The sequence below is a fragment of the Carassius auratus genome, unplaced genomic scaffold (genome assembly GCF_003368295.1).
Source record: "Carassius auratus strain Wakin unplaced genomic scaffold, ASM336829v1 scaf_tig00017060, whole genome shotgun sequence".
Lineage (NCBI taxonomy): Eukaryota > Metazoa > Chordata > Actinopteri > Cypriniformes > Cyprinidae > Carassius > Carassius auratus.
Genome location: NW_020524735.1, coordinates 384,359 through 409,763, shown reverse-complemented (window position 1 = coordinate 409,763; position 25,405 = coordinate 384,359). Strand labels below are relative to the sequence as shown.

General features: G+C 37.0%; 1 protein-coding gene across 1 annotated transcript in view; it reads right to left on the bottom strand.

The window, feature by feature from the left end:
* Positions 1-25,150, bottom strand: part of LOC113075439 (tenomodulin-like) — a 39,265-nt gene extending 14,115 nt beyond the window's left edge. The window contains exons 1-3 of the mRNA XM_026248150.1: positions 25,024-25,150; positions 22,486-22,626; positions 3,972-4,112 (exon numbers count right to left, since the gene is read on the bottom strand). Of these exons, the coding sequence (XP_026103935.1) occupies positions 3,972-4,112; positions 22,486-22,626; positions 25,024-25,071 (330 nt within the window). The 5' untranslated portion in view covers positions 25,072-25,150. The remainder of the gene's footprint in view (positions 1-3,971; positions 4,113-22,485; positions 22,627-25,023) is intronic.
* Positions 25,151-25,405: the final 255 nt, after the last annotated feature.

Sequence of the window (25,405 nt, the reverse complement as noted above, 5' to 3'; positions counted from 1 at the left end):
TAAAGACATAGATATTAATGAGATTGACTGTTTATTCCATGATTTGAAAAAAGCATTTGACCTCCAAATACTCTCACAAAAACACCCCAAAGCCTTTTCAGTGCAGCACAGATATAGCAAATGTTATATAGCTAAAGCAACGGGAATCATTTCCAAGCCAATTCAAGATTATTAGTCTACATCCCCAGCCAGTAGAGAGGAATACCGCCGAAGCCATGATTATATGTAGGCAAAGCCCATTGATTTGCAGCACTTTTGGTCTGTGTTGCGAAGCTAATCTGTTTGGTGAAGTGAGGAGCTTTTTTTCTGAAAGCCACAGCTGATGGTCTGCCATACAGAATGTGTTGCTTTACACTTGAAAAGAGAAAAAAAAACATTTAAGCAGGAGCGTCTATGGATAGTTCTTTACTGTCTGAAAGCAGTCTTTGAAGGGAAATAAAGGCTATCGCGTTACAGACTCTTCATGTGGAAGGATAAAAACAATATCTCCCTGCATTCGGGAATACATTGAGTAATCCACAGTTGCTCTCATTTTGCAGTTGTATCATCAGGAAAGTGAGAGTGAGTAGTTTACTGTCGGAGCTGAATTATTTCTGCAGTATTAAAGGAAGCATCATAAATTAATGTGTTCTGTGCTCTTATAACTACTGTTAGACTGCATAGTAACAAATTTGTTATGCTCATCTAAGCTCACCCATTAGTAAAGAAACTGTCATGAGAGGAGTGAAAAGTGCATTGTTTGTGCTGAAAATCATTGCGACAAATTGCTCTTCAATTTCTGGTAATGGTTTGCTTTTGCACACAAGAAGGACCAATCTTCTGATGAAATGCATTTATTGCTGAGCCTGGTCAACTGGAAAATGGAGAGACTCTTCATTACATGGATAAAAAATAGGAAAAGGATGTCATTTAAGAAAGACTGTTGAAGTACAGCTTTGCCATTAGCCAGATTAAATGTGTGCATGGTCTGAGACAATTATTCGAAGGGAAGCACTGAATGATGCAATTGGCAGAGAGGGCAAAGGAGCTCTGCTCCAATAATTGGCACATTACTTGCATGTAGATGCCCACACCTGTTTCTGCCAGTTATTGGTTTGAGAGACAACAAATACTGCTTCATAGATGCAGGTGAAGACAAGTGCTGGTGGTAAACTGATTTAGCACTGAGGAATCGCTCTTAACAGCATTACTAGAACTAAGATCAGACTTAACCTGTGTCTTTGAAACTGGCCCTGGCAGTATACTGTTTCTGTATTAGGATGTTAGAAACAGACTTTGACTTTGTTAAGAAATTCTCCCTGCATCTTTACTGACTACAGACACTGGAGAAAAACGTGCCTTTTTCTAGCTCTTTTGCACTTTACTACTGTCACACTGACAAAGTCAAAGTTATAAGAAACAAAGTTGTACAATTGCGAGATACAGAGTAGCACATGCATAAGCAACCATTCAAACATTTAGGGGTATGAAATATATTTAATTGTCATTGAAAGAATATTTTGGTGCTCAAGAAACATTACTTACTATGATCTTACTTCTATTTCTTACTTCTATTATTAAGTTAAAGGGGGGGTGAAATGCTATTTCATGCATACTGATTTTTGTTCCAAAAATACTCCTTCCGGTTTGTCACAAGTTTCGGAAAGTTTTTTTCGAGTATGGGTCTGTGTGACGTTAGATGGAGCGGAATTTCCTTATATGGGTCCTAAGGGCACTTCTCCCGGAAGAGCGCGCGCTCCCGTATAGCAGAGCACAGACATTCACTGATCAGAGCGAGAGACCGAAATGATTGGCACAGATTACAAAAAAAAAAAAAACAGCATTAAGGGACCAGTGGATGGAGTTTATTTTTACAGAGCATCAACGGAGTTGTGCAAGTGTTTTTGTTTGTTCCCTGCATTTCGAAGATGCTTGTTTTACAAACAAGGCCCAGTTTGACGCCGGATTTGCATATCGTTTATTTCTTAAGGATAATGCAGTCCCAACGAAAAAGGGTCACGATCGTGTGTTGGAACCGCAGGCGGTGAGTAAAACTGCTTCAAATATCCCTGTGTTGTTAACTTAGCTATCGGCGCGTAAGCACATCAAGTAAACAACATGCGATGTTGGCATCAAACTGCACTTACCACATGTACACCTTAAAAAAAAAAAAAAGAGACGACATAAAGTGGAACTTAGTAATTTTCCAAAACCGCTAAGCAAATATATACAGTTTCAATACATACTACATAGAGACGTCCTGCTGTAGTCGTTGCTGCTGCTGCTCTTGTTAAATTTCAGCCTCTGGATCTGATTCTGGATCATAAATAAACGGCTGAATCTGACTGTTAGCCATGGTTTGTTTTGGATGATGTTTTTTTCCTCACGGTAATGTCAGTTTCCAGATGCTCTCAACGCAAAAGCATACTCGCGCTTGTGATTCTTTAGCTCCGCCCACACGTCACGCCTCCAGCCGCTCATGTTTTTCCGGGAAAAAACGGAACAGACTATCTTTCTCTTATAAATATAATGAAACTAAAGACTTTTTGGAATTATGAAGGATGCAGTACTAGTCTATAGGTACTCAAGATTAACAGGATATTGAGTGAAAAAGAGCATTCCACCCCCCCTTTAATCATGCTGCTTAATATTTTTGTGGAAACCTTGATACTTTCAATTTTTTTTTTAAGGGCTCCTATTGTAAGTGTAAGATGTAAGTCTCAGGTGTCCCCAGAGTGTGTCTGTGAAATTTCAGCTCAAAATACCCCACTGATAATTGATTATACCACTTTTATAATTCCCATTTTGAGTGGAAGCAAAAACGTGCCGTTTTCGTACATGTATCTTTAAATGAAAATGAGCTGCTGTTCCCTGCCCACTTTTCCAGAACAGGGCTGTGCCTTAACAGCTTTTGCCTTGGATACTCTGCCAAAACAAAACATCTGTTTGGTTTAAATTATCATGTCTATATCATATCCGTTTAAACTTCTGATATACGGTTTTCTGAGCACACACATCTGAGTCATGTGCACAGAAAGCGGCCGTCACAAGACATGTGACTGTTTATTGAAATAAAATGTTTTGTGACAATACAGGTCTTCACTGTCACTTCTGAAGAATTTAATGCCACACTGTAGAATAAAATTATTAATTTAAAATTAATATTAATAATAACTGACTAAAAAAATATTAAAGACCCTAAGCTTTTGAGTGATATGCAACAATACAGTGCATGCAGTACAGTTCATGCAGTTATTCCTGGACAATAAATAAATAAATACAATGGAAATTTACTGGTACTCTACCTTGCACTGCAGTAAAAAAATATATTACGTGTCTCCTTGGCTTTCCCTATAAGCTGCTGTGGAATTTTCATTATTACTTTTAAGTTTCTGGAGGACACTCAGAGTACTTGTCTAAAAGAGTAGAGAAAGGATTTTGCTTGTGTTTCTGTTGGCATTTCCACTGCATTTCCATTCATGGGCTGTAGCCTTCAGGCTCTGTGGAGATGGTTTGTAGTTTTAGTGTGTTTAATGACTTGCAACATCCCTCCTTCACAAAAATCAATTCCAAAGTCTGCCCTGAGCCAGAAGTTGCAAGAAGTGCCGAAGAGGACTCGGTACTCGAACTCCCTTTTCATTTACATCAACATGTGATTTGAATGATTTTACCTATTCACTTGTTTTCTGGTTTCCCATGGCAATGCCTTGAATGAAACTAATCTCTTTTGTGGCTTTGCTCCACTGACCATAGTAATTTAGAAAGAAGATGGTGCCAGCAACAAGTGTGTCTGAATGCTGATGTGAGATGTCATCGCTGCCAGTTTGCTTTTGCTTAGCACAGTGCTTTTCAAAGAGATTCAATATCATCAGTCTGAGAGAAAAAGAAAAATGCTCTGTCTGTATTTTAACAGCAGTTCCTAGGCTGAGACTCTGAGCTGAATCTCTCACATAACAATAAAAATATTTCACATGTATGTCATAAACCCTTACATTTTTGAAGTCATGCAACTCTAGGACCTCATTAGTGCCCTTTCCCATCCTGAAGATCTCGATGCGTTGTGCTGGATAGATTTCCATCATGCTCTCAGTCTCCAGTCCATCCAGTAAGGCTTTATACTGATGATCATATACCTGTTCAGACACATACAACGCAACATAACGAATTAAAAACAAAAAGTGACACTAGAATATCCAATCTGTATCAATAGCATGTTCCATTTAAAACTGACTGGATTTCCTTGCATGAGATAAAATATCAAGATTTAAAAAAATAAAAATAAATAAAGACTTAAAAAAAAAAAAAAAAAATTGAAGTCAACTAAGGTCATTTTTTGTGGATGCATGAAGTTAGTTCCCCTCAAGTTCACACCGGTATACTAGTAGAATAACTACATTTGCAGTTCATCGCATTAATGTGATGTTAACATGTTACACCAATATTTGATAGTAACTAGTGTGTATTATTAATACTTTAATAATTAAATAATAATTAAATAATTGTTTTAATAGGGATGCACCGATACCATTTTTTTCAGAAAAAGTCAGAAGTTCAAAATTTAATTTTTGGTATTCGCCGATACCGATACCTGTATTTTCATAGCATTTGTCATTTTTGCTCCACTGCAGCAGCTCAATATTATAATCACAAAAAATTTTCCTAAAATAATGCAGGGAAACGCACATTTTAGTTAGTTAGAAAAAGAAATAATAAAAAAATAACCACACGGTTGACCAAAATGCTGTACATTACATAAAAAGAGAACTTCAAACAGCAAAGTAAAATACACAAAGTAAAAATCATTTGTTGTTGAATGGCATAGAAAAAAAAAAAAAAAAAAGATTTAAACTTTTGATTTAAACATAGAAAGAGTTAAAGTCAACTAAGGTCATTTTTAGTGGATGCATGAAGTTAGTTCACCACAAGGTTGACCAAAGTGCTGTACATTACTTAAAGGGAGAACTTCAAACAGCAAAGTAAAATACACAAAGTAAAAATTATTTGTTGTTAAAAGGCATAGATAAAAAAAAAAAGATTTAAACTTTTGATTTAAACATAGAAAGAGTTGATACCGTTCGAATTGACACTGGTAGGCTGTTCCATAGTTTGAGGCCAACCCTTATAAAGGCTCTGCCCCCTCTATGTTTAAGTTTAGTCCTACACAAAGAGAGTAGCCTAATCCAAGATCGCAGACCTAAGTGACTTAATCTGGGTTATGAGGGAGTACCAAAACAGAAAGGTAGGCTGGAGCTAAGTCATCTAAACATTTGTAAATGAAGACTAAAACTTTGAACACTAACAATTTTTTTTTTTTTTTTTTTTTTTTTGCCACCGGCAAGGAGGAAAGCCTAGCAGCAGCGTTCTGAACAAGCTGTAAATGCCCAATAGATGAACTATTAGCTCCATAATAAAGTGAACTACAATAGTCAAGACGTGTGGTAATGAATGCATGGATAACTGATAATCTCTCTCTCTCGCTCTCTACCTACCGTCAGATAACTTTAGTAACTTGTGCAGTTTGCTTGCTTGCTTTTGACATAACCGACCGAATTACAAATTTTCCAGTGGCATCTGTGCCACCACACGCTCAATCCACTCAGCGCGCTCTGCTTATCAGCTCGCACTCATCCTTACAGGCCTGAAAATTGAATGTTTAACAATATATTAATTACATGTACTTAATAGATACCCTTAATCTCTAATAACTCAATTTTGCTCTTTGCTGTTCTGTTGTCACTGTTTCTTTTTTTTACCGGACACCACTCTGTTCACACTCTCTGATATCTGGGCATTTTTACGAGAACTAATACGTGCAGTAACGGTGCCTTATACCAATGCATCCCTACTTTTTAACATCATACTTGTCATTGAAACCTTTTGTGAAACATTTTGCTTCAATTAATTGGATTTGTTTTGCTTTTTTTATTATTATTATACTGTATAATGCAGGTGTCCAAAATATGATGCTGGACCTAGGAACAGCTATCCAGTGCTTATCACCCCCCTTATAATTGCCTCTCAAAAGAAGACATTTTGAAAAACAATTTCAATGTATGGACAAAAAGAGTTTTCAGAATTCCACAGAAGTAAGTAAGTAAAACAGGTTTGGGATGACATGACATCATTCTGTAAATCATGACAGGATTTTTTATTTTTTACATTTTCTGGTGAACAATCGCATTTATATGAACACACTTTATGAAACTGTCCTGGTTGCTTATAAACACAAGAATTATATCTTTGTCAAAGCCATTCAGTTTGCTCAGGCTGATGGGCAGCATGACTACCAACTCTATTAATGAATATGAACTGGCAGCTGCCTTTAGTTGCTGTAAGTACGCTTCAAGTAGACTCTGATTTGTCTGATTGTCTGAGGTCTCAGAAGCATATATGTTTTTTCCCATTGCCAGGCTTTGCTGTTTATCTCAGCACTTTCTTAAATGCTGTTTTTGGCCATGCATGGGTGGCTCTTCTCTGTCTACAGAAATGATTCATGCCCACCAGCCAAAAACCATGCTATTAATATTTATGTATGTGTTGTGTTATGATGAGAAATTACACTGCTGAGCTCACCCTCATCTGTCTCAGTAGCAATTCTGATTAATATGTTATGCTTAGACATAAGGCAAAAGATGCACACACACAAATATAATACTACATTAAGATGAATGTCAAAAATCTACGTGTTTTCTGATTATTAAAGTAATTTATGCAGTGTTGCATAGAGCAGAAAACACATCATTTAATATCGACTTGTTTGTCAGCTCTGTTGCAGAGATTGTAATGTATTGAAATTAGCTTGGAAGTAACTTCTGCACGGATCTGCGTTTGTATTCATCCATAAATAAAGAAGAATGTATGTAAAGACGTGAGTGTATGACTGTGGCGATGGCAGAACTGATATGACTACAGTGAGTTGTAAAGAGAATGAAATATAGAATATTCCATTACTGAGAAGAAGTGGAGAGATATGTTTTTATTAGTGTTTTTATTCGTGCTTTGTTTATTCCTGCAGTTTGAGGGGTAATTTGTTCTGTCGATGCAATATTGATTGAAGTGACTTTCAGTCAGTCTGTTCTTCACACAAAGCTACTGTATCATATGACTTCAAAAGTTACTTTTGCATCCTTTTTTAAATGTTACAGCCCTGGTCTCCATTTGCATTCACTATATAGAAATGAGCAGTTGAAAATATCCAGAAATTCACCTTTTGCATTCCACAGAAGAAAGTAATACGGGTTTGGAACTACATGAGGTTGAGTATATAATGACAGTTTTCATTTTGGGGAAACTATCTCTTTAAGAACGTGATGAAGAGTTAATGAACTGGGTGTCCTGTGAAGACCTTGTCAGTGTCAATACAGCTTGAAGCTACTGCAGGCATTCTTATTGATTAAAATTGCAGAGCTTTTTAAATCCTCATTCCCTGTTCAATTTTCTTGTTGTTGCTCTCCTGTATTATGACAAACCACAAAAGATTCCCCCTCCCCTTTAGCATATTTAACCTAACGAATTTTGTCTACTCTGTGCATTCCTTTATCCAAGTAACCTGAATAGATGACAAAATGTCTAGATATTACAAAGAAATAATGATAATGAAAGTAAATTAGCTGAGAGAGTAATGGAGTTCAAGGCAAAACACAGAGAAATGTATTCATATTTAAGATCACTTGAGCATTGCATTGATCCATGTGACAGTGTTTGCTATTTCAAATTTCATCCACCCAGTGGTGTAAATGCTACTCTGACTAACTCTGTCCTCGATTTCTTGTCTCCGAATGGTCCAAAATGCAGCTGTGAAATAAATACTCCAATTCTACTTGCTCTAGTTGCCAGTCTGATATCAAATTGTTTGTACATTTTTAGTTATCATTTAAAAATCTGATTTCAATCCAGCCCCCAAATCTCTCTGACCTATTTGTCACTCACAACCAATCTAGATCACGTTGATCAAAAAATCTATATATTTTTTTCTGTCCCACGATCTCGTCGTGGAACAACTCACCACTACTTGTTTGAACTGCTTCTGCATAAGCTGAATTTAAAACCATGCTTAAAACTAATATTTACTCTTGTGCTTTCAACCTTTGTAATTCTACTGCGTTTCCTGTTTTTATTTTTTGTTTTTTACTGTTAGCTAAGTACAGCACTTTGGCCAACCAAGGCTGATTTTAAACGTGATTTTTAAATACAATTTGTTTTGATTTAATATATGTATATATATATATGTATATATATATATATATATATATATATACATATTTTTTTTTTTTACCATTGTAATGCTAGAATGCTAGAATTTTCACACAACATATTAAACTTATTGCAATTTAAAGTGATTATGGACATTATTAAATTATTAAATGGAAATAACAGTTTTAAAGGTGTTAGTTTAAGGAAGGGGTGTGTAATATCATGATTTTTGATCGTGGATGATTAAAATGGCTCCCCATGTTATATCATTATGTTGCAATTCTGGCGCACTCACAGGACACTGCAATTATTTGCAATCACAAAAGTACATTATGTGCACGTGCTTTAAAGCCTTGCCAGTTAAAATTTTAATTTAAATTCTTTTCTGACATGCACTTTTTCTGAGCACATACACCTGAGGAGCGCGCACACAAAACTGACAAACAGTTGTTTTAATTACATAAAAAATGCCGACCTTACGTAAACTTTATCTACTTTAAGATAAATATAATAAATAATTTTTTTTTAAATGTAAAACTTTAATTTGCCACAATCTAATGTCTTTGAATTATCTGCCATTTTTCTTAGCAAATGTTGACATATACCAGTGATTCTCAACTTTTAGACTGCAAGGCTGCCCACATGTATTTTTCTCTGATACTTCAATAGTATAAAATCGATAGTATAAAATAATTAACTGTGATTTAATTTTATGATTACAGACGGTTCAAGAACTGTTCTCCATTTGTACAACAGTTGTTGAGGGGACAAGTTAAATTATGATATATATTTTTAATACATATATCAACTTTTAAATCAACTGACAGCCCTATTTTTAAAATATATTTCAACTTCTTTTGTTCTTCATGTCACAATTTCCTGGACATTTCTTTTTGCTTGCAATATTGTTTCGCTTAGTTGGTCTCAAAACAGTGAAAAATAGCTGTATTACAGGACAGAGAAGATGTAATATTGTATCCCTCAGAGATCATAAGAATGTACTGGCAAATTCAGAGTCTGCTCAAGATATATTGTTAAAACTGTCCCAAGTGACTAGGCCTTGAGCTCTCAATACCTGCCAAACTCGTTACTTTATAAAAGAGGCATTTGAGAAGCATAGTCTTTCTTTTGTTAACATTTTTGCAGGTATGTCATGTTACCACCACAGGAGCCTTTCAGACTTACGACAATCTACGCATTGAGAATTCAAGTAGATTACCCACAATCTACTTCCTGGTGATGCCACCTGGCTTCAATATACTTCAAGTACTCATGACAGATAACATGTGGAGAGGTTTTCAGAGTTCTCTTATTTACTTCTTTTCATCTACTGCATGTCTGATCTCTTAGGTGGCCCAGCATACGGAGACTCTCAGGAGAGACCCACCCCGAGGAGAATTAATAACAGACAAGGAAGCCAATGAAGTCTGAGAGTGGTTTGCATCACCGTGCCCTACTGGTCCCCTGAGGACGTACGTGAAAGGTCGTCTAGACACAGTCACAGGTGAGTGGAGGAGAGAGGCTAGTATGCAAATGACAGTGTGTCACCTCGTTGTCCTTTAGGTCCTAAAGATACGAGTGCCCATCAGAGCGCAACATGATGGCTGTCATTTAGAATTGAGACAATGGCTTCACTTGTGTCCTTACCCTGTTGAGAGGAAGACCTGAGATGTGCCAGTGTCAGCAGCACCGCTATGTTGCCAGCCTTACTATGGAGGAGTGTGATAAACTCTGGTAATTGACTTGTTTTTCAGCATGGGCCTCAAGAATATCCATATTCCTCTCAGAACTACTTTTTTATTTCTGTGTTTATGGGTTTCTTGTTGTTTTAGGAGTACAAAGTGAGTGAAAAAATCCATCAGACTCGAGGGCTGACAGATGCCACCCAACGAAATAAGTACTATCTAGCTTTCAGTTGCCACTAAAATATAGCACTTTGATGCCGGAAGTGTGAGTACAGCTGTCGATTTAACTCTGGTTTGGTTCTAATACGGGAATCACCTGCAGGGTGTGCGGTCGTCTCTTCCCCTCTGCTTCTCTCCAGCAACACTGATCTCCACACACTCCCTGCACTCCTACGAATGATGATTTAACAAGTACTATTCACATGTGTAGTCACGTGAACACAGCAAATTCCTCCCCGGGGTTGAGCTCCCCTCTGAAATGTTATATGTGTTTTTTTTTGTCCTTCCTTCTCTGACTTCCCTATCTCTATTTTCCACATTTTTCCCTTTATTTGGGGTGAAAAAGAAATAAATTTTTCTTACAGATTCAAAACAACACAGCTGGAACTGTCACAGCAGCACCCACAGCAACACTGCCACTTTTACAACTTCTGCCATTAGGAAAATTAAAGACACCCTTTATTTGATCGACAGCTTGGCTTTCATCTCATAGAAATAGAAAAGATGCAAGGACACTAGTCTTTATAATGAAAGCTGGATTTTCTAAAAAAAAAAAAAAAAGAGAAAGAAAGAAGAAGAAAAAAACCTCCTGGGTATATGCTGTAAAATGAAGATCCCCTCAGGAAATAACTTCTCCAGATCAGTTGGAGACAGCGGTGCAGATGGCATTCACATGTGCTCAATGCATGTCACAAGCCACTGTGTGAGCTACTGTGTAGTTATTATTCTAGGAATTAAATGATATTCTCATTTCAACGTGCACTAAAGATAACAATTCGCCCATTGATGGGCTCTTCATTACTGCTCTGATCTGGGCTGACTCCATTTTATCTGCCCTGAATGGTGAAGATAACAGCCGGTTCATTTCCATCACAGGTTCATCTCTATGAAATGCAAATGGTTTTCCTGTTCCATTTATTTCTCCCTTCAAAAGCATCAGATATCAGGTATTACCCGCAGACCGCTCACTATGTTTGTGTTTAGTGTGGGGACAAACGCAAATATTTATTACATTTTTTTGCTGTTCTGAGACAAAGGAATTATGGAAGCAGACAGCGATGACAAGGCTTGTCAGGCTGTATGACCATTACAGTTAAGATGAATACAAAGGGAATGCTTTCAGGGCTGCCAGATGCATTTAGAACAGCATCTGGAGATGTCCGATGAAGACATGTGATTGCTTTCCCGAACAGTCGTCTGTTTTGAAAATGGGAAGAACGATGGTTCACTAGCCAATATTGCTTTACAGTGGCATTTGTTCCTCAAGGAGTTTGGGCTTTTGCACCATCCAAATCACTGTCAGGTTATAGTTTATAGCTTTTGAAAGACCTCCAGAACTTGGTATACATCTGTCTAAATTTTGAGGTCTCAATATCTTTGTAATCTAGCAGCTACGCTAACCCACAAAGGTCACGTTTGTTAAAATGAAAGAAACAGCATCAAAGGAACATCTGAAAATAATAGCAACCTCAGATGAGATTTTAGAACACATGCCGTGGAAATGTACAAGCTTGTTATTATGGGATGTTTAATTACAATCGTTTACATAAGGAACCGAGGCCAAGAGCATCTTGTTTTCTAGGGCTCTTTTGTGCCTCTTTCAGTTCTTATTATAGCTCTGTCAACAGCAGAGTTAAAATCAGTTAAAACTTTTACTTCACCAGAAAGCCTCAGCTACATATTAAAAATAGCAGTGAGCTCCCTTGCGGACATTTTTGATGCAGAACAGAAGGGGTATGAATCACTGCTTGTCTATAAGCAGCTATGTTTAATGTGCACCACAAAAAATAAACAATAGAGAGTGGGCAGGCACTCATCGCAGCAAAAATCACATTAGTGGACGTAGAGTGATGCAATAATGCAGAACATATTTCTTAATGCTGTGTGCACTTTGATGCAACAATACAAATGTAATAACTCACATGCCATACTTCACATCCTAGGCACCAGAAATTGTTCAGTTGACTAAAAATGCCTCTTTATATCAAGATCTGGACTCTCAGTGGAATTTTAAATGCATAATTGCAAGCAATTATAGAGAAGGAATTTCAGTAACTCTGCAATCTCATTCCTTTATATTTATACTCCAGAGGTTCACTGAGAATTCCTTCACAGGCGAGGGTCTCTCCATGAGGGGAGCACAATGACCCAGTTTCTCTGCCTGGATCCCCTGCAAGTCTATGTCGTTTGCCAAATATGACCACCTTGCTGTGGTTGACTCGCAATTGCAGCTGCTTTTAATTTGCTTGGGCCTTTCTTCACAGCCAATGCATACTTGACTAATCTCACCAACCATTTTAAACAATTTGAGCTCTCACTGGCAATAAATCACTTTGATCCGAGCTACTGTGTGGGTAATAGAGCTATGTTCAGGAGGGAGGGTAACCGCGGAGCATTGGGAGCAATTGCGTTTTCTCCCTATGTCAGCACGCAGTTGTACAGCAGGCTCAGGGACTGGGACATTGCATTTTCAATCATTGTTTGCTTTTATGATCTGTTGAAAATTAACAAGCAAGTGTCGTTTAATACCCTTCTGGTTGGGTTAACTCACAGAGCTGGCAAAAAAAAGTGATATCAGAAACATGAATCATGCATTTTTGTGTTATATTTGGGCATCACATAGGTTGAAAGAGATCAGCTTGCATATTTGAAAGTTTTTTTAGGAGATAGTTACTCTTTGCAAGGAGAGAAACATATATTTTTCTTTGCACTGAAGTTTCCAACAGTTGTCCCATAGGAAATATATAAAGCCCTTTCAACAGGACGAAAGAACATTTTCAGGACATTGGGTGATGCAACACTCCCAAGCTTCTGCTCTCGCAAACGTGATTGATATCTCTGTGCTGAAGGGTGGAAACAACTGATGTGGAGTTTATAAATAAAACCTCCAAAAGGTGACAAAAGACCTTTCCCAAGAATACTGGGGAGTATCACAGTTTTTTTCCCCTCCTCTTCTTTCTATTATTCCTTTGCGGGATTTGAGTGACTGCTATTTGAGTGAAAAACACAATGATTCCTGTAATTGATTGTTCCTCTGAATGGCCTTGCAGTGTAAGAATGCAGTCCAATCTTCCGTCATAATAGGGTACAGGATACTGCATGAAAAATTCATCAAACACTGTTCAAAATGCTGGCACACTCTGGTATTTCTTTGTGAATGTAAAACAGATTTCACATGAAAAATATGGAGCTAAATGCCCATCGAAGAGGTGGATTCAGAACCATGTAGCCACAGAGGAAATAACCTCCCCTGCTGTGGGAGAGAATGTGATGACCCCGATTGTTACTCATACTCACTAAAAATGACTAAATTGACTGAAGACATTCAATACTCCTAAGTGGCATTCAGACTGCTTGTGAGTGCAAACACTGTGTTTTCAAGCTTTCAGATGCACGGGATAATTTGATTAACCGCATTAGCTGCTAATGAGAAGAGAAATGTAGCTTGGCTGGGGAGAACTATTAAGGAGCTATTTCATTTGAGGAGGGTCCAGAAACTAGAGGTTTTCTGAGTGAATGACCATTTTAGTTCACTAATGTGTATGAAAAGGTGCATAACAAATGCAAAATAACTCTGCTATGTATAGTTCACACAAGCTTGACTAAATCTAACAGAACAATCTTGAACTTTTAGGGGCAGACAATGGAAAATTGTGTTTAGACAACCATTTCCCTCCTAAAAACATTTATTTTCGAAGCCTCGGTTCATTCATAGAAGATCTCACAGGAGCTCTTGTCTTGAAAGCAGAATATTACTTATCTGACACTCCATCCTGCAATGTGGCAAGCAGGGAGACCTGAGGCAAGCGTTGAGACCAGAAAGAGCTTTAGCATCGCTCTGTTGTTAAAGTGTTTTTCAGGCATTACTGCTGCTGCAAAGCCCCAGTGATGGGAGTCATCATGTATTGCTCACATAGTAACAACATTCTGGTCTCTGCATGTGCTTTTGCCTTGGGTGAACGGAGGGGCACCAGTTTATTTTGGTCTCTAAAGCCCAGCTCAAGACATAGATCTACATAAAAAGCATGGGAACCAAAGCTTGCCAAGTTTTCCAACTAAAGCTTTAAACGCCAATGCACCAAAAGTTGTGATCCGAAGGATTAGCTTAGTAGTGGACAGAATAAAAATCTAAATCCTGTGACAGAATATGTCAAGGTATTAGTTACAAGTTATTATCATAAGCTCCTAATGTAGCCAACTGAGGAGCCTTCAAAGTTTTTCTACTTTCTTGCATATTAACTATATTTTATCTTGTACTAAGGTCACTTGTAAAAGCATTCCCTCATTACCACGATTAGATAAACAAAACTGATAAGCAAATCTGTAAGAATCTGCTATTGCTATAAAAATATAAGTTTCTAGAGTTAATATTACCAAAATTATACTAAATTAAAGTCATTTCCTTATTGATGCATGTTTTTAGTAAAACATGGTATATGTAGCATTACTATGCAGCATGATCAAGTACACAACCCAGTAAGTATGATGCATCCATAAATGTCACTCCCTTTTATTCGTATGTTTTACCTTTTTTGTAATAGCTGTGATTTCTCATATACTGACTATGCAATGCATGACGTATATCACAGGCCTCCCTGAATGAAGTTTAAGAACATATCTCTCCAATGATGATGATCAAGTATTTTTGCTCTTGCTATTTCTCCCTCGCTATTGGCGCGTGCCTCTGTCGGTAGCTAATTTTTCCAGTATTTTTTTGTATCATGCAGAGCAAGTAGATTCAGAGTTTGGAGGATTGTGTCAACAAAAAAAGTTATCAGCGGCAAAATTGTGTTAACCTTTGGTGTGTAAATGCAAACACAGTCTTGCATTTACTGGGGATTTCAAGTGGACAAGGAAGCAGAGAGCTCTCTGAATGTCGCTCTTTCACATAACACATGCATGCAGCTATTTTTCACGTTCCCAATGCAATCAATTATATTTTAATGTTTCATCATTTTGCCCCATTAAAATCTGTAAATGATGTGCCCAGTTATTAAGTGATGAAGAGTTTCAAAGTGTGTTTAAAGTTTCTTGAAAATAAGCTAATACTCTCAGCCAAGCTTTCTGGAGAGTTTTATTCAGCTGTAAATTTTTCATGTAGAATACATCTGTTTACTGCAAATAGCGACACTGTCTGAGTTTTTTTTATTTTTTTATTACTTTCTTTCAAGAGCTAAATTGACTTGATTTTGCGTTGTGCCATCAATGCCTCTATAAGCAGAAAGCAAAATTATAGACCTAGGTTGAGCACGAGTGAATCAACACCTTGTGTTTACTTTTCTTACAGACTTTGGCTGTGTCATTAGATGAATGAGCTCCACATCGCTGATGAAAATCATTTCACATTTCAACAGCTTTTGAAAATATCTGCAAGGTCATTGGTGCTATTCAATGTACCTCATCCATGCTGTTCCACAAATCGAATTCCCCATTCCCCTGAAAGCTCAGTGGTGAGGAGTGAGATCAAAGATTGACATGTTTAATTAAATTGATAATGGGCTAATTAAGCTTTTTGTGCATTTTGACTACTTTATATAGCTTATTAGGATGCAAAAATGATACTATGTTATTATTTGTCTATTTGTGTTTTCTGAAGCAAGTTCAAGGTTTTGACAAGATGCCACACCTTTTGCATGATTCTATTTCCTGTCTAGGCTAGTGGTCAGTGGTTAAAAAAAAAAGATTTGTCTAGTGACCTAAAGTTTGCTGTTTTTTTGTTTAGTCTAATTTTTTTTTTTTGCCTTGTGATGAAAATATATTTTTCATTTAATAATTTCTTTTTCATATTCATTCATTTGAATAAAATAGCGTCTAACATTTAATAATTAGAAGAACATGCAAAATATATATATATATTTTTAATTATTTAAACATTTATATATACTGATTCAACTTAAACAGTTAGACTTTTCAGACTGTTTTCTTCAAAAAATTGTCAAATGCTTTGTTAATATGTTGTGGTGTAATCCTTTTATTTTTTTTTCAATAAAATCCTCATAAAGTAAGATGATAAAAATAAAATTGTAAAGCACAGCCAGAACAAAATCAGACTTTAGCACATATTTTTACTTTGAGATAAACTAGATTTATTTTAACAGCTATGATACTGTTTTTATAATCAAATCTTTGCATAGCAAATATGTCAGGAAACACTGGCATCTAACATTGCCTTGGAAAAAAAAATAGTACATCTTGAAAAATGAAGCTATCAAATAAAGTTATTTAATACACATGTGTCCTATTCTGTGTCCTAAACTTCTTAAACATTGTTGTGTTATATTTTAGAACAGTCAATGCATGTGTGTGTACTGGTATAACTACTTCTGTCATGACAACTCTTGGAGGGACTGGCATGGAAATGTAGATAACAGTGTATTTGGTCTTGCCGCCATCAAAAGTATTCACTTTAATAAGAATGATGCTTCAAAAAAAAAAAATAGGAAAATTGAATATGGGGCCGCTTGCTTATGTATCTTTTTAAGAGTTGAATGGATAGCTTCACTGTTTTATTCCCTCACTCCATCTTTAATGTTTTGTTTATATTTGATTACATATGTCTTTGTTTAAGGTGTATATTTTTCTTAATATGGTGGTGCTGCTGCAAATATACATGAAATAGCCACCATATAGCATACATGAATCATCTCATACCAGATCTATACAGGTGGAGCTGGGGAAGGTGGAGGGTTTCTGAAGCAAGCTGCAACTGCTATGTTAGGCCCTAGTCATATATGTGAACAGTGAGCAGCGAGCTCATTGAATACCAATACAGAGAGAACCAATCAGCTGTGCCATATGATAATGATGTTATTAGGTCAGATTTAGTTCGACCTATCGCATTGCACCATCTAGAGTTTCATGCCATAACTCTGTATTTGTGAGGACTAAATGTAATTTATATAGTGAAAGTTCATGACATTTTACTGCTCCTCTAGTTAAAAAGGCTTACATATGAGTTGAGTTCATTCAAATCTAGTGTTCAGAATATGTTTCTGTGAGGGGTAGGTTTAGAGGTAGGGGGATAGCTAGAAAATATCATTAACCTTACTGTATATAAAATCAATTGAAGTCTTCACTAAGATAGCAAAAAAGATTGCATGTGTATGAAAATATTCAGATGCGATCCCCTTTGTAATTGTTAACATTTGTGATTTAATAACAAATTTCAGTAACTGTAACAGATTACAGTTATATTTATTTTGTAATTAAATTACATAACTAATTTACATGTAACTTACTTCCCAACACTGCTAATGATCCATTAAGTATTATATAATGTGTGCTAATGATTTATTAATGAAAGTTATTATAAAGTGTTACCATTGTTTAACATTGTGGTTGTGTCTTCGAAACAATATGAACATATTCCAGTTTCTTAAAACATTAAAAATAAATTTAAGAAGTTTTGTGATTGACAGTCGCTGTGGCACACCGAATATGTTGAACACTGATCAATTTCAAGGTGTCTGTTGGATTGCTACCATTTCAATTGAAAAGGCTAGCTATGTGATGCTTTATTTACAGACTGGGTCCACTGTCGTCTTTGATGATGTCTGTTTTGTTTTTCTCGGTACCATACAAATATCCTGCTTTCAGCAGGTCATGAAAATTCCGTTATTTTGCCAATGATATTATGCTATGATTTTGATGCTGATAATTTAAAAGACATGATGCTTAACAACATTCCAGCCCCCAACTAGTACGCAGGTCAATATTTTGCATGCATTGCCTCTCTCATTGGAAATCTTTCAGCTCCCTAGGAGATGCCAATCATCTTTGAGTTTAATATTTTATCACTGAATCAAGCCAGGTCTCCCAAAGGGCTATTAACACTGACTGACTAACAGAAGCACATCTGCTGGGGTATGCTGGGAATCTACTTTTGATAAGTGGCACACTGAAGCAAAAAAACAAAACAAAAAACAACTGGATCAGTCCAGTAATATCATCACATTGATGGGTGACTGAGTTTTTAAACTTGTTAAATTGTTAAAATTCAGAGACTGATCTCATAACATAATGGGAAATTCACCTAGACTATTATTCACACCTCAATGACTGTGAATTTAACTCCATATCTGGCTGACAATTTTTACCATTAATCCATTTGAAATAATTAGGCACATTCTGTGGATCTGGATAGTGTTAAGAACAGTTTCAGAAAATTAATCTGATGAAATCTACTCTTATGTGAGAGAGCTGTGTGGCAGGACTAGTTTTTGGCACCCTGTGTAGAATCGAAACAGGATGTGAAAGCTCAATCAGAATCTAAATTGTGCAAGAGAAAGAGAACTGATCTCTGTTCTGTCCTCCGATTTTCAGGGGTCGACGTTTTGATGGATAAGAGGAAGAAACAATGGAGGGTAAGGAAAATGGGCAGCACATCCATAATGAAGTAGAGAATATTTAATGCGTGCTGCTTGCAAAGACCAAGTACATCATTGTGAATCTGTATTTGTCTATCTATCTGAGATTTCCCAAAATTTACTGATGCTAATATAACTTTGCTATGGAGTGGCTGGTTATCTATGTGTAGATTCCAATCCGACTGTTGCCAGAGCAACGAATGACCGGTGACATCATGCAATTATTCTCCCCTCTTTTTTTCTTTTTGGCATATGTGAAATAGATGTGAATCATAATAAATATGGGAAAATGTCTACTGAATTATACACAGGATATGTAATAAAATTAATAATGGTGACCCAAATCATTATTTAATTGTTATTATACTTAAATTTTGAAGATTAATTTGAATTGAATAACAATAAGAGTAATTTACTGAATTTGAATTATTGTAGTTCAAAGATAATCAGAGTAATCCATTCAAGGAAATTAATTTCTCTCTGAAAAGCTTTTAAATCTTCAAACTAAAGGCTTTGTCATGAATTAATGAATTATGTTCATTATGTTCAAATTTAAATCACAACTGACTTATCTGTAAGCCCCTCCCCTCAAACGCAGATGAGCCAATGGCAGTCGAGTATCAGTTGCATGGGGAGCAGAACTTGGACATCTTTAGATTTCAGTGTCATAGAGAAACATAGGAGGATCTGAAGCTTTCATTGGTTTGATGGTGTTTATGTTATAAAAATGGAAAAACGATGTGCCTGTGGTACTTGTAACACTGATTCCAGGTATCCTGAGAGGATAGGCATTATAATTTATGTTATTACATTTCCTAAACCCAAACAAAACAGAGAAAAATATCCCTAAGCATTCAACCCCAATCCCAATGAAGACAAAAACGTAAATTTTCTGGTTGTCACGCTCTCATTAAGTTACAATTTTCATCTGCTTAAGCAGAACGTTAGCCATCTTGCGTTTCAGCAAGCTAAAACTAGTTAACGTGCAATGTTAGTTATTTAATGCTATTACAAACCTAAATAGAGAACTGTTCTCACATCATGTACAGTGTAGGGCAAAAACACATAGACGAAGGTCTACATTTCACTGTCTCTTCATGTTAAACTGGTTAAATGTAAACTAATTTAATCGTACCCTGCGATATATGAACAGTGATGAACATTAGACTACTCCCACTTGCATTGTGATCTGTAAATCCTTGATTCCAAATTAATACCAACAATGTTTATTTTAAAATCTTGTATATATCCCTCAATAGCATATTTAAGTCCCACTTAAATGGTGGTCCTTCTGTGTCCAAAATTTATAAAAAATATATAGGTTTTCGCAGTGACAGCTGTCAAACTCTGTTTGTATGTCTGAGTTCGCAACAGTAAGTAAGGGGGGCGGGGCTTACCAATAGGTCAATTCTGCATCCTCGATTTGTGAATAGCACACAGCCATGTTTGTTGTTTGGAGTGAAGCTGTTGACAGAATCCACTACATGGCTTTTTGTTTATGAATTAATAATTATGCAAATAGGATTTATTTCAGTTGTTCTGTTTATTTATTTATTTTAATTTTGTCTTTCTCTGTGAGGTTATTGTTCCTGATATAAACATAAAAAAATGGCTACAAACTTATTATTTTTGCACAGGCTCTCATTTGTCTGTTCATAATAATTCACCGGAATCTTAAGGAGCACCTGAAAACATATAAAACAGTTCTACAGGCGTTTACAGTCCACCTGAGAGCCCCTGACTGGGTAGAGCGGATGTGTCATGTTCCCCTGCCTCTGCTTTACAAGGGAACAGTTTGCTTCAGCCAGGTGGAGGTCAGAGTCTATTGCATCAGCTCGGTAAAAACACGAGCTCGTAAGTGAATAAATGAGTCTGATGAGTGAAATAAAAGAATATTGCAGACCCGAAAGCACCACCCGTCTGGAGGGAATTCTAGAAGCAGCTGCTCGGATTGGCTGGTCTGCTTCATTGCTGTAATTATTTCCCCTCAAGACCTGAAGACCTGAGGATTTTCGACACAGAGAGAGAAAAGGGGCAAACAAAGATTTGGCCTATTTTAGGACTGCTTTCATAAAGCAAACAACACTGCCATCAAGCCTTACTGGAGTCTATCCAGTCTGCTTCCTGCAAGGAAACCGACATGACAGCCCAACCCGGGGGTCGTTCCTTGCCTGCCACCTGCCACTATTACTGGAGAGCAGGTGCAACTGTGTTCATTAGATACACATCAGGACACAGAAGTCCTAAAGAGCCGGTTGGGGGCACATTTTGCAAGGCTGCCTTGCAAACACAACATAGCAACAAGGTGAGTGAAGTAATTTCAGCTTGAATTATGGGGGGCATCTCGTGAGCCTGACAGACATGTGCGCACGAAAGCAATTTCACAGCACCTCTTCGTCGCTGTTCGTGTGATCTATTCATGATGTTAACCAAAACTGTGGCCAGTATGACAGACACCCGTGGTTCGGGCCTGATAAGGTAGTCTGAAAGAAGACGGCTTGGGTGCTGCATGTGTGTCTGTCAACCACGGTTCCTTAAGAGACATTCAGAAAGGTCAGAAAAATAGATGACATCAGCTTACTGCAGCGGATATTTTTTGTCATTTTAAGGCATTTGCTTTAAATTTGGCTATATTAGGTGATACGACAGGCATCTAATCCCATAGGAACCAGTAGAACAATAATTAGGACCTGGAAAACATGATGGTGATGTTGGACAACATGCAGTTGCACAGTTAAGATGCAGGTGCGCCCATCTTAAACACATAGTAGCGTAGAGAATGATGGCTAACTATTCCCTGGGCTTCTGTAACAACATATGTTTGTAAGTAATTAAAAGAAGTTTCCAAGCGGTTACTATGTCATATTGAAATACAATATGGTGAGCAAATTACCTTTCAACAGCACTTTACCTTTCCACAGGAGACCGCTTTGCCTCTTCTTGCTGCCACATGGAGGTACTGACAAAGCCAATCTCCTGCTCTATTGATGTATTGACTTATAATTAGTTTGTCAGAAGCTGTACCTTTTAAGAGCATGGGAATAATTGATGTCTTACCTAGAAAAATTAGGAAAGCGAGAAACAAGTGAGAAATTTAGTTTAAATAAGGGGAGGCGGAGCTTATGAAATATGCAGTGTTGGTTTAAAATATTCATATCTAAGCTACCGAATTGTGATACTTGAAGCTGCAATAGTTGCACATTCAGGTTTCATTGTGGATGTCAGCACTTGAGGCATAGTGTGTGTGTGTGTGTGTGTGTGTGTGTGTGTAAAACACACACACACACACACATTGCTTCCCTTATTTTCCCCCCGACTGCTGTTGAGAAGAGACGCCCTAACAGTTGGGCCTATTATTGTGTTTTGAAGCACCATTATTCTGCTTATTGCTGGATATCAGCGAATACACAGGCCTTTAGTTAGCCAACCACAGCAGTTTGAGTGTGATCACTTGCTCTCGAACTCCAGCTTCCAGTGCCATTAAGCCCATTACATGCCCTGTGAGAATCTTCACTGCTTCAACAGCTCAAAGTGATGATTCCTCAAGCAGGAGCATGAAATATCTGATGCAAAAAATTGACCGGAGCCACCGCAAACACGTTAAAAGTATTGGCTGTTAAACGAGTTACAACCTGTGGAAAAATTTATGCATAACATAGTATATAAGGTTTGCATGTCTGTTGACACTGTGGTATTGACAATTACTTACACGCTGCCAATTTCCGGGTATCAACAAGAACTGAGAAACTATAATGAATAATATCTATGTTTTGCAGTTCCGGTTATTGTTGCAATCTTATAAAAAAAACGATGTATTCAATCTACCATTTTTTCCAACTCTGTGATGTTATTGTTTATGCCAAGGAAATCAAGACTGGATTCAGTCAGTTCCAAGAATACTAAACAGTGTGTGCAGATGTTTCTGTGTCTTTCATTTCCATTCCACAATTGTTATTCTAATCATTTCCTAATTAATCCACAGCCATGCACCATGCTCAATAATATCTCTTGGTCTCCACAATAGATTTAGATTTTTTTCTTACCTTCCCAGGGCTTGGGCTCCATATATATCTCAGACTGAAGATACAGAAAGCCAATATCAGGAATACTACACTCAGAATGATGGCGGCACACTGGTAAGCACGATACCTGGCCTTTCTTTCCTTCTCTTTCCCCAGCTCAACCTATAGAAAACAGTCATTTTATCATGCATTTCTATATTTAAATGCTGTGATTACATGTACAGGTTTTACACATTTCATATTTTATGCACCACAATTGCTGAATTAAGAAAGAAATAATCACATAGGCAATTTGAATTCTTCCGAGATCAGAACAAAAGGTCACATTTATTGAAATTAAAAGTTTGTCTGATTAAATTCCCGCAGCTTATGGCTGCAAATTAATAAAAAGAGCCTTTTGTTCCGGCTGAGTTCCAGGAGGGAGAGTCTAAATGCTTACTATTCTCAGTGTAGTGCTCCACTATCTCTCAGGACACGGCCAATCACAATTATCGAATATGGAGGAACAAGCTTCAATTAGCCAACGTCTCTTACCGAAGAAGAGAAGCTTAAAGAACAGAAATAGCAGTGGTGACCAGGGGGCAGTGGATTTTTAAAGCTTATAACCTAGGCGTCTATGAATGCATGGTTTCATGCTTTGATGAAATACTGAAGAATGCACTTTATTATAATAATAATGTTGAAATGTTGGTGTTAGTTCTCATTAAAATGAAATAAATCTTTAAATATACAACTGAAAACGTCCCAATAACCTCCTGAAGTTCAGAGGTTCAACTGTATGTATTGTACTTTTAAAATGTGAGTGACAATTTATTTCTTCCTTTTGGCTTTTTATAGTTCGAAGCACATGAGTCGGCAAGTGTTCTTTACAAGTTAGCAGGTTATTATTATTAACACTTCTGAGTAATTAAAGTTTTCTACTTTGCCAAAACATCTGGCCGGACCAAAGTCAACACAGTTTTTTTTTCTGATTACTTTGGTGAGGTCTGTAGAACGGAAAGTGGCGCCATCATTTATTTCACTTTGTGACAGAATGAATAACAAAATGAGGCAGACTTTATGCAAAACAGTCAAAATGTGGCTTGTGAGACCACATCTGATTTATATAGCAGTCTGCAGCTCTGAATAATTTAATTTGTGACAAGGTGATAAAAAACATTCAGGGTTTAAATCCCAGAAGCCCACCCTCAATATTGCCATTGGTAGTGACTTTATCACACAGTTTAAGACAGGAAATAGACCATGTCATTGTAGATATTTTTTCTGAACAATTTATTAATACATATATATATATATTCTTGAAAAAAATATGCTCACATAAATGCGCTGAATAAGACACATTGAGTTTGTCATGAGCACCCTGTTGAAAACATCAAGGTTTAAACCCTCTCACTACGCATGATGGGAAACAGGAGGACAAACAATTAGAGAAGCCTGAAATTCCTGTAATGATGAATTTTCCCTTGCATGAAGCAAAAATGTGAAAAGAGACAGAGCTGAAATCCAGAGGCTGCATAAGCAGTGGAAACTTGACTGGAGGACAAATTTCCATCTGCTCAGAATACAAATGGCTCTGAAAATATACCGACGGCTGCCAGCAAAACAGTATTAAACCGGTTTAAGGTTAAGAACCAGCCAGGCAATTCTGCTGTAGCGGGATCGAGTCTGAGTCTATGGTGATAAAGGGAGCCGAGGGCCCCCTGCTGATGAAAGTGAGTGAGGAAGGGTGAAGAGGAGAAAGAGAGAGGTAGAGCTGGAGGGAGGGTGCCAGAAAAGAGACGGAGAGATGAGAGAGCAAAGGGAAAGAAGTTGAAAGAAAGGTGGAGGGAGAGAGAGAATAAGAGAAAAGGAAGAAAAACAGAGCCTGTATCTGAATGGATAAAACGGGAACAATCCCCCGTAATGTCTGTTATTTCACTTCAATGATTGCGATGGAGATCTCTCTTCTTAAAATAAATTGCAGACTGTTGTACAATTGCTCAAATCTATATTTATCTTCACCAGCTCTGCTGCTCTGAAAGGGTAAATTAATAATTCTCTGTTATTACATTATTTTTGAAACAAAATCTCAACGATGCTGAGAAAATGATCTCGATTACTTAATTGTAAGTCATGTGGAATAATTTGCACAGTAGTAAACGTCTAGCCATACAGCCGTGCAGCGCAACGCTCAGCTGGAGAAAAGGCACAGGGTGAAAGCAAGGAACACAGAAAACATTTAAACATCCAAAAAGACTTGCAGTCAGAAATAATGATCATTTTACCCCACCTGACATTCACGTCACAACCTTAGAAAAGAGCAGTTTAACACAAATTAAGGATCAATTTGAGATCTTCCACTTGTCAAATCCTCTTTACCGAACCTTTTAAGCATTTTTTTTAAATACAGCATTTAAGCATTTTTTTTAAATACAGAAAAGATAATTTAGTTAATTATTTTAGATGTATACATTACAGAGAGAATCATCATTCATATGCATATTAAGATTTTGAGACTCCTAGACTAGACTTTTACTTTCTAGATTTCTGTCACATAAAAAGCTCACATGTAATACTCACATCTCTGCAAAGCCCTTGTTCACTGCTGAAGTAAGGGCTATTCTCCATAACTGTAGCTGGAGTGAAGGTAATCTTCTTTGGAAAGCTTCTTCCACCCAGAAGTTCCTCTCACTGGGATCTAAAGAGCCAAACTTTCTTTCCACTAGTAATTTGGGAACCTGATCAAGAGGGAGGGCTCCTCTTTTAGATGGGATGGAATAACTTATTTCTCTACACAAAGCAGATGTCCTGACATTCATAGGTGAAAGGAGATGATGCTGATGTGAACATTATTAGTGTCCCAGATTATTTCTATTTCTGTTCTGTCTCTTCTTTCAAGGTCATTTAAAGACTAAAGTTACTGTTATTCTGCTATACTATTATCAGTAGGTAACACAGTCAC